A 9,610-nucleotide genomic window follows, 5' to 3' on the forward strand; every position below is an offset into this window, starting at 1 on the left:
TATATATATTGATTGACTTTGAGATTACTGCTGCTACAGACATGGCAACATCCCAATTTTCCATTATCAACAAAACGGAAACCGTAAAAGCCTCATCAGGTTATTCTCTGATTTTTACCGACTACCCTGTGCACATCTCTGCATAATGACATACTTCGCAGCTGCCCTTGGCTACTACTCAAATCATTAATCCGCCGATCCAAGCACAACCCAGCTAAAGAAAAGAAAAAAACATTAACCATACCGATCACCGAAGATTAGATAATAAACCACTGCGTGAATGGGCCTTTACAGATATGAGATCTTAATCCGTCATGCACGTGAACAGGGGCCTTCACGTCTGACTATACACCCAGGACCTGTTCTTGTCAGGCCTACCTGATTCCTATCAAGAACAAACCAAGGGCTACCTACCTCCTCAGTCGCTCCGTCAATACTCAACGCTTTATATCTATCCAGGACCTTGCTTGTATGTTGGAGAGTGGGAGACCATGAACAACATCAAACCACCTACCGTGAACCGACTTGCTACCGCGCCCGTAAATCCATTCACTCACAAAGCGAATGAACACAGTGCCACAACATCGTAAGCCACATAAACGCGTTGTACATACCCACACGCATCCACCAACTTACCACTACACGCCGCCTGGACACCATCAAACTCCTTATCGATGGTAGTGCCACCGTGAACTACTTAATACACAAGGACGTTCCGAGTTAACCAATATTGAACGAGGTAGATCTCCACTCCAACTTGCCGATGAATACACTACGGTCACCACCAAACGTGGCATTCTCCCTCTCGTCGGCATGACCAACGTCAGCAACTTTTAAAACTGATTTGATTTTCGTTGAGTCTCTCCCTTTTATATAGAGAGGGCAGGGACTCATCTCACAATTTCTCACTAAATTTTGAGAGTCTCACTAAATTGTGAGAAACTCCGTGTGTAAAATCTACGAGACCCATTTACGATAATTTCCGACGGTTGTCTGTCGAATTTTTATTAATCATTTTATGATAGATCACGGACCTTCAATAAATCATCGTAGAATAAACCTATACCACAAGCAAACTAAGTCAAAGTACCAATAAACAAATCTAAGCTAATCCGAAGATCATCATTTCGATAACTTGTACAACAACTCCGCAGAGCCTACTCCAGTACAACGGATACCAATTTGTTTACACCGCCAACACCACTACATGTATCATCACCGAAGGAACACACAAAATTACACACACAATTAGTAGCTACCACATGATCCACACAAATAGTGGCTAACACATGACATTTAGACATTCGATCAGCTAACATTGTTTAATTCTATAGTACCTAAGACGAAATTAATTCTGTCACTACGAGCAAACGGTCGCCCCACTCCAACCTGCTGCACCCCCGAAGATCCCTTCACTAGCCGCAGATCTCTCACCCGATTCAACGCTCTCCAGTACACCGTCTACAGCTTTCACTACCATGTCCTATGATGAATTTCACAGAAATGAAGGACATATCTTAGTCGCAAGACCCACACCAACGTGGTATTATAAATACACACAAACCATCAATCTACGTTGACACAAACCCATGGCAACGCAGCCCTGACGAATGGCAGCAAGCCATGACCCACCTGAAATGGCAACCGACGATGTGTTACATATTCGTGCCCGCATTTTTACTCAATTTATTATTATACCAACAAATTTTATTCTGAAATAAACATAATACGTTATGTTCAAAATTTTATAGTGTAACACATAGCTTGTGCCATGTCGTTACCCACATCAAAATCTCCTAACAGTGCACCAGCAGTCACAAGTCGATAGTAGTCTCATCAGTGCATCTATATGTTTGCTAAACCTAGTGCCCAGCACTTAATAACTTTCACCACCATCCGCCAGTAAAGCCACACCGAAAACAACAGCTGTGCTGCTAGCAGCACCCTTACTATTCGATCCGTCTACCGCGGCAAGAGGTGAGCCATTTTATCCCTCACATGCCACAAGTCCTTAAAATTGGCAGCATGCATCTATTGTTTTCCGATGACATAGTATACAACTCTTTTAGCCAATCCCCTGCTTCTAATGATATGGAGCTTTTCGGCTGGATAAACAACCTGTTTTGTAGATCCTACAGATGCATATTAAGTTATATATTGACTCTCTTCTGAGGGTCGATATACATATTGACAGCATGTACACCCACACGTAAGTGTATGTGGTGTAGATTGATACTCTACTGATACGACACCTGACAGAGTGTTTGTATCACTTCATAGTTTATACTCATAATAATAAATTCCGGGATAGCGAACTGCTGTTTTCGGGTTGTTTGGAAATCGATTGTGCTGATTGCGCGCTAACATGGAATCAGGGTTCAATGATTACATATCTATAACTTATAGTCAAGCTTCTCGAGTATAATATCTGTTGAGCTATTATATATTATATCTTCTTCGCGGCTTCAGAGGTAGCAAATTTTCAGCCTCTGTCATGCTAACGGCCACAGTCTTTTGGCAAGCGGAGAATGTAGCCAGTAAGTAGAGCGGCGTGTATCAAGACAGAAATTGTTGTCAGCGCCAGAATTTACGTCGATTAATGGGGGGCCCGGTGCGTATTTGTAGGTGTGTCCCATTTGAGGGGTCGCTTTACGATATTAGAGTACTCGTTTGGTAACAGTCCAGTGATCCAGTAATGAATATTTCCAATATATCGAGCCAGCGTGTTGATTTGGTACGTGATATCAACACGTGCAAAGAATATGAACACGTGTAAAGACTACTGAAGGGAGCCGATAAGCCTGTATGAACATGAGAGTCTAGTCTCCAGTGCTGGGTGGTGGCCGGTGTAGATGCGTCATGCATGTAAGTTGCTAAGATAGTACGTAGCCCAAGTCTTCGAGGATATGTGTATCTTTTGCAAGACGTATAAAGCGTCCTTTTGATATGATACGCATATGAGCCATTGAGGTTTGCCCATTGCAGCTAAATTCTTTTGATCAGCGATGTGAACAGGTCAATGTCCGTCTTAGTGAGACTGCAGATGATAAGGTCGCCAACATAGAGAAGTACGACACAGTACTAGTCATCCTTTTTGACCACGAACATGCAGAAGTTAGATTCAGATCGGAGTAGCTTAGACTTTAATCAGTGTATGCCAAAGTTAGCCTAATTGCCTGAGCTCATCTCTTATTGAGCCTGAGAATGAAGCCGTCTAGCAGGTCATAGGCTTTCGGGGTAGCATCGCTCCCCACTACTTTATAAGGACATCCCCGGTCCTCTTTGTTTATTGCCCACCTTTGTGCAAGGACCACCCAGTCCTCTATAGTTGTCGCCCCGCATGGAATTATACTACAACTAAATACAATATAATGGGTTTAGGGCCTTTTATATAATCTAGGACAAATATACAATATACCTCTAGTTTTTCTGTAAATAAAGATATTTAGACTCCATTAGTTTATGGGCTATAATTTGTAGTTTATTCTCTCTTTATTACCATGGCGAACTCCTCTGGGGATGCTGACCCCCCCATCTATCTTTAATCATCGAAAACGCTGGGGAGAACTCTCTCACCGGCGACAATTATGATGACTGGCGTGATGATATCTACATGGCCGCCGCCACCTCTTTTGATCAATATGATCTCAATGATGTCCTTCACTTTCGAATTCCTGACGACATTCTCAAGAATGACCTAGCGACTCCATGTGGCCGCTATCAATCGCGTGGCCGTACTCCTGGCCGCGACTACACTGAAGTTGAGATGACAACCCACATTCATCGTATCAAGACCAATAAGTCATATACTCATACACTCGTGCCCGTGCCGTTCTGTTCAACTCCCTCTCTCGAGAACTGCTTCTGTCGCTCAAATCTAAGGCTCATCTCCAAGACCCCTGGGTCCTTCTTCGTGCTCGTGTGACTCAGTACCGCTACAAGTCCAAAAAGATATACAACCCTATCAACCTCGCCTATCTCCATGCCTTTAAGCGTCAAGATGATGAAGTCATGCGCGCCTGGGCCCAACGCTGTTGGCAATCCCGTGAAGATGCTGATGATCAAGGATATACCTTTTACATGGCCTTCGTCCATGACGCCTTTATTTCTGGCTTATCTCAATCTGACCAGGATGAAGCACGCCGACTCCTTGTTTCCGCTGGTCAACGTGGTACTCCTGCCCGGCCCAACATCACTCCCCTCGGCATTTGTCTTCACTTGGAAAACTGGCACCTGTCTACCTGTCTGATCCCGAATGGAACGTCTCAGAGAAACCTCGTGCAGCCGCTACTCGTCGTCACACGGCCTCGGTTCATGAACAACGCCAAGTCGAACTCACCTACTTTGAGCAATACCCATTTTCGGCTCTTGGTCTTATCCCAGATCCCCAGGATATTCGTGGCAAATTCATCGCTCAGCTTTCCGGAAAACAGCGCACCCCCAATGCTCCGCTTTCTGTTCCTCCCCATCATCGTCGTCCCAAAGCTAGTCAAAATGCTTGTTTCGTTTGCTGGGACCCTGCTCACAAGGCCCCTACATGCCCCAAAGCATGTGGACGATGCGGTCAAAAGGGGCATATGAGTGTTGCGTGCACATCTGGTTTTGACCCTAAACCCTAAAACCCTAAAACCCTAATAAAAACCCAAAAACCCTAAGATGACTGGTCACGTCGCTAACGTCTGCTCTCAGCGATCCAATAAACATAACTTCGTCTATCCTCAGTTTGTTGCTCATGTCACTGTTCCTATTTCTTTTAATCAAGCCGAAAACACAGTGTTTCTACTTGATACTGGCGCCTCTGTCATTCACGTCAATACCACTCTCACACATTTCCTTACAAAAATAGAACATGGTAAATTTCCTCTGCAACTCGCGGATAATACTGAGATTGTTCTTCGTCAACGTGGTATCCTTTCTCATCTAGGCCTCAGCTACATCTGTCCCGGGCTCTCTGACTCCATCGTTGCTCAACCCAATTTGCAAGAGAATGGTTTTGTTCTTGAGTACCCTGCCTGGACCCAGACCCTCCACATATCTCACCCTGGGTCTCACCGTACCATTACCCGTGCTCGGAGTGGTTATTATACCACTTTTGTCGATCTCACCCGACTCCGCATAGATCCTCCCGCAGTCACTATGGCATTCCCTGACACTTCTGTCTCCCCGATCACCTCTCTTACTCCTTATCCTGCTACTGGTCCTCCACCACGCACCATGTCCTTTGACGGCATACCATCGTAATAATGCTCACAGAAGCCGTGCTACTACTCTGAAGCAGGTTCGCAAGGAGAATATTACACTCACCTATACGCTTCCCCCTGGCGTTGCTACATAGGATTACCAGTTCAACCCTACCCTTTGGTCCGATACCAAAGTGATTCACAGCAAATTTGTCTTTACCCGTAAAGTATGAAGAAAACAGGATCCAGACGATCTTCAAGGCTCGCATGGTTGCTCGTGGGGAGAAGCAAGAATACGGCAACTCCTATCTCGAGACCTATGCACCCGCCCGCTTCTGCCACTACTGCTCATACTTTTATTGCACTCGTTGCTTCTGAAGGCCTTGCCATCCACCATTTTGACGTCGATACTGCCTTCCTATATTTGTTCCTTGACACCGTTCCCTATATGAAACTACCAAAAGGCAGCGTTGATTTGGGTCTATATCCCCCCCATACCACCCTGAGGCTCAAGAAAGGTCTCTATGGGCTTAAACAAGCCGGCCGCTTGTGAAACCATGACATTGATTCTAAGCTAGTTGGCCTCAATTTTTTTTACAAAACCCGGCAGAAGGAATATGCGTGTTGTTCGCTACGTTGACAAAGTTTGCCCCAGCTGTCCTGAAAACCTCTAATGACGTCCAGTGGCGCTTCCGTGAATTATCGCGCTTCTATTCTCTCAAAAATCTCGGCTTGGCTCGTCATCTTATAGGCCTATGTATTACGCAGCACTCTTCTGGCGCTATCACTATCGACCAGCAGGCATATATTACTCACATGGTTCATACATTCGACATTGAGGATGACTTCCCACGGCACACTCCGGGCAATGGCATTCATCCTGCTGCCCATGTCGACTCCCCTGCTTTCCGTGGAAAATACCGTCAGCTCCTGGGAGCTCTTGGCTTTGCTGCCAATATGACTCGTGTTGACATTGCTACTATCCTTAACCAGCTTGCCGCTTATGCCGGTAATCCCACTATGGCTCACGCCTCGACACTTAACCGCATTCTCAATTATCTCTCTGCTACAAGCACGCCCTCACATATTATCCCGGACCTTCTACTACGCTCCCGGGTGACAGTCTCGTCGCATATACCGACTCAGACTGGGCTGGTTGTCTGGAATCTCGCCGGTCTCAGACCGGGTCCCTCCTCTGCTACAATGGTATTCCGATATACTGGAAGTCTCACAAGCAGAAGACTGCCACTTTAAGCTCTAGCAAAGCCGAATATGTTGCTGCTTCTGAGACTGCTCGGAATATCTCTTGGATCCGCAATATCGTCAGTTTTCTTGCTGGTCCTCTTCCTCGTCCGTCTGTTCTTCATATTGATAATCAGTCGGCTATGAAAGTGGCTCTTGGAACAGGCACACCTAAAGGTCTTAGGCATATACAAATCCGTATGTATTACATACAGCAATGTATCCACGACGATATCTTGACCCTTACCTACATTCGTACTGATGATAATCCGGCTGACCTACTGACAAAAAGCTTTCATCGTCCTAAACACACCCGATTCCGGGACAAACTAATGTCCTCGGCTCAGCTCAGCCCGGTTAGTCCTTCTAGGGGGGTTTCGAGGTAGCATCGCTCCCCACTTCTTTATAAGGACATCCCCGGTCCTCTTTGTTTATTGTCCACCTTTGTACAAGGACCACCCAGGTCCTCTCAGGTTGTCTCCCCGCATGGGATTATACTACAACTAAATACAATATAGTGGGTTTAGGACCTATTATATAATCTAGGACAAATATACAATATACCTCTAGTTTTTCTGTAAATAAAGGTTATTAGGCTCCATTATAGGCGGCGGAACTCGGTGAGTATTTCATATATATAGGTTTGTCGAGGTCTACATATAGATACACGTTGACGTTTGTTTTTTTTTGACGTACCATCTTTGGAACACGGCCATGTCCAGAACACATATTCAACTCCTTTTCTCAAAAACATCGGTTTATCAGATATGACGAACGAGTCATGGAGTATGTTCCTATGGTGTAGAAACTCGTAGGATTTTCTGAGGCTCGTTGAATAGCAGCTAGCCATAAATCAGCATCCTCACCGGACAGAGCCTGTCGGATAGTGCGTGGTGTCGATGGGCGAAGCTGGATAGTTGTGTATGTACTGTACAGTTTGTTAGCAGTGTCTTTGAAGCCCTCTAGAGGTCAGGATGGAGCGTAAAAGTTCGGTCATTTTTAAGCACGGCGACGTAATTGAAGCGCCGTAATTGCTGCAGTCTCTGAGGAATAAACTACGTAGAAAAGTTTAGAGTGAAATGTAGCGTTCTTTGTTTGTTCTTCTTAGCAATAGTCTTTCTTTGCATCGTTCTTCTGGTTGCCTTTATGTAAAGTAAATATTTTGGGACGTAGCTGGGGCGCGCAAGTCTGTTGTGCCACAAAATCTGGCTGGCTTTCTACAGCGATGGTTTCACTGTGGTCATAGCTATGTCGTCGATGTGCACGAAGTATATTCTGTGCTTTTTATGTACCGTTATGGTTTCAAAGCTTGCTCATACATAATATTTACATCATGTTGTTGATGAATTCAAGTGATAAGTGTCGCGATGAGAGCAGGCACTAGTGCAGTTTTGAATGTCATATCGATGAGTACGTCCCCCAAGTTTTCTAGCTGAGCCACATACTTCGGATAAATGATTGTACAAACAGCTACTTCGAACGCATATCGGTCATTAATGAGCATGTTGCGAACGAGATGCTTGTGGTACTTATTATAAGGATGTACGTGTATGGTGGCGCAACTATTGCAAGTTAGTCAGTATCCACCTCTGGAATCTCTGCCTGACTGATCGTTTACCTCCTTGTTGTCGATTGTAGGGTTAATTTTTGGAGAATGCAATCTGTCTGTTAGCAGGTAGCTGGCCACCGGATACTTGTGCTGACATCGCTTTGTTCTATCTGCCTTCATGAGCTTGTCGTCGATTGCTCTGAAATCGGTATGTTCTGTCACTGGCTTGTGAACGTTGAGTATCTCGTAAATATCTACCATGGTCGTAGTCGCGTCGATTGTATCTATCTACTCGGTAGTTCTGTCAGTCATTATCATCGTAGCTATCGTAGCGGTATTGATAGCGGTTGTTACTGTTGTATCGTTCCTCACGTGTGCGGTAGCCACGATTTGAATCAGATCGGCTATGCTTGTCACTATTCTTGGACATATATCTGTAGTCGCTCATGTCGTGGCGAGGACCAGATTTGTCAATCCGTCGATCGTAAGTTTTACGACCGTCGTGGTCACGACCCTAATTATGTGGGTTAGCAGCAACGCATGATTTGATTACTACTTGTAGCTTACAGCATTACCCGATGGTATATCCACGATTGTTGCAGAATGCACAATTTCCTGTCGATACAACTGCATGTGCACTGTGCACAATGGTTGATGGATTACTCTCCTCTGGATCCAACGCGATGAGATACGTGGTGGGCTCATCATACGACATGGTCATCATAGTGGGTGTCTTCAGCGTAATCTTGATAGTCTGATTATCGTCCTTCACAGCTTGCCGTAGAATAGCATATAGACTGTTGTTGGACTTCGAACCTCCGGCGTTTTTGAATTTCACAAGTACCGTATTGAAACGACTGATAAGACTGACGTAAGAATCGTTCGGTTCTTGCGTGATGCGGTTAAGTTCTAATGTCTTAGGGTTTTAGGGTTTAGGGTTTTTAGGGTTTCAAGGTAAAAATTCATATGGTCAGTATGATAAGAGAAGCCTTCTGCAGAAAACTTTCACACTTCGATGCTATTCTATTTCGACTTCTCTGCAACTAAATCTCACGCTGATCACATGATGCCTTTCCGCATAGCTTTATGACTCACATAAAACCGCAGCTATTTTAGAATATTGCGGTGGTTGGCAGACTCAGTCCACTCTCGGGAGTTGGTCGAGATTCTTAATCTGCTCTCGGGAATCGGTGACATATTAAATCAACCGTGGTAACATAGATGATAGTAATTATGCCCTTATGTGCACAATCACGATTATAGTGCTCATGATCCTCAATGTGCTTGAGACTTTTCGCTACGTCGTTCTCAGGAGGTATCTTGATGGCCGACTAGTTGTCGACATGCAACATTGTGTGGGGATGGGACAGCATGTCGGAGCGCATCCAGTCAATTTCCTGTGTAGTAGGGATATCTTCATTATCGATTTCGAATTAAATCATTGGGGTGTTGTCTATTATATTTCAAGTTGGGGAGACGTGGTAGTTCAATTGAGTATTATGAATATTGGAACTATAAAACTCTGAACATAATTGCGTGAAGTTTACTACAAAATACATTTATACATTTGTACAGTAATAATAAGCTTAGGAAAAATTGTGGCACTGACGATATGGGTAGGGTTTTAACAAGTGGGATG

General features: G+C 44.6%; 3 protein-coding genes across 3 annotated transcripts; all 3 read right to left on the minus strand.

Moving 5' to 3' along the window:
* Positions 1-3,810: 3,810 nt before the first annotated feature.
* Positions 3,811-4,472, minus strand: SARC_01311 (hypothetical protein; the record flags this gene model as incomplete). Its single annotated transcript, XM_014304965.1, has 2 exons — positions 3,811-4,031; positions 4,340-4,472. The coding sequence occupies 2 exons, from the start codon at positions 4,470-4,472 to the stop codon at positions 3,811-3,813; spliced, it is 354 nt and encodes a 117-aa protein (XP_014160440.1).
* Positions 4,473-4,920: 448 nt separating this feature from the next.
* Positions 4,921-5,449, minus strand: SARC_01312 (hypothetical protein; the record flags this gene model as incomplete). Its single annotated transcript, XM_014304966.1, has 2 exons — positions 4,921-5,219; positions 5,305-5,449. The coding sequence occupies 2 exons, from the start codon at positions 5,447-5,449 to the stop codon at positions 4,921-4,923; spliced, it is 444 nt and encodes a 147-aa protein (XP_014160441.1).
* Positions 5,450-8,275: 2,826 nt separating this feature from the next.
* SARC_01313 (hypothetical protein) lies at positions 8,276-8,686 on the minus strand (the record flags this gene model as incomplete). The annotated part of the gene is made up of 2 exons (XM_014304967.1): positions 8,276-8,485; positions 8,597-8,686. The coding sequence occupies 2 exons, from the start codon at positions 8,684-8,686 to the stop codon at positions 8,276-8,278; spliced, it is 300 nt and encodes a 99-aa protein (XP_014160442.1).
* Between the last annotated feature and the right edge of the window lie 924 nt (positions 8,687-9,610).

This window comes from Sphaeroforma arctica (genome assembly GCF_001186125.1).
Source record: "Sphaeroforma arctica JP610 unplaced genomic scaffold supercont1.51, whole genome shotgun sequence".
Taxonomy (NCBI): domain Eukaryota; class Ichthyosporea; order Ichthyophonida; genus Sphaeroforma; species Sphaeroforma arctica.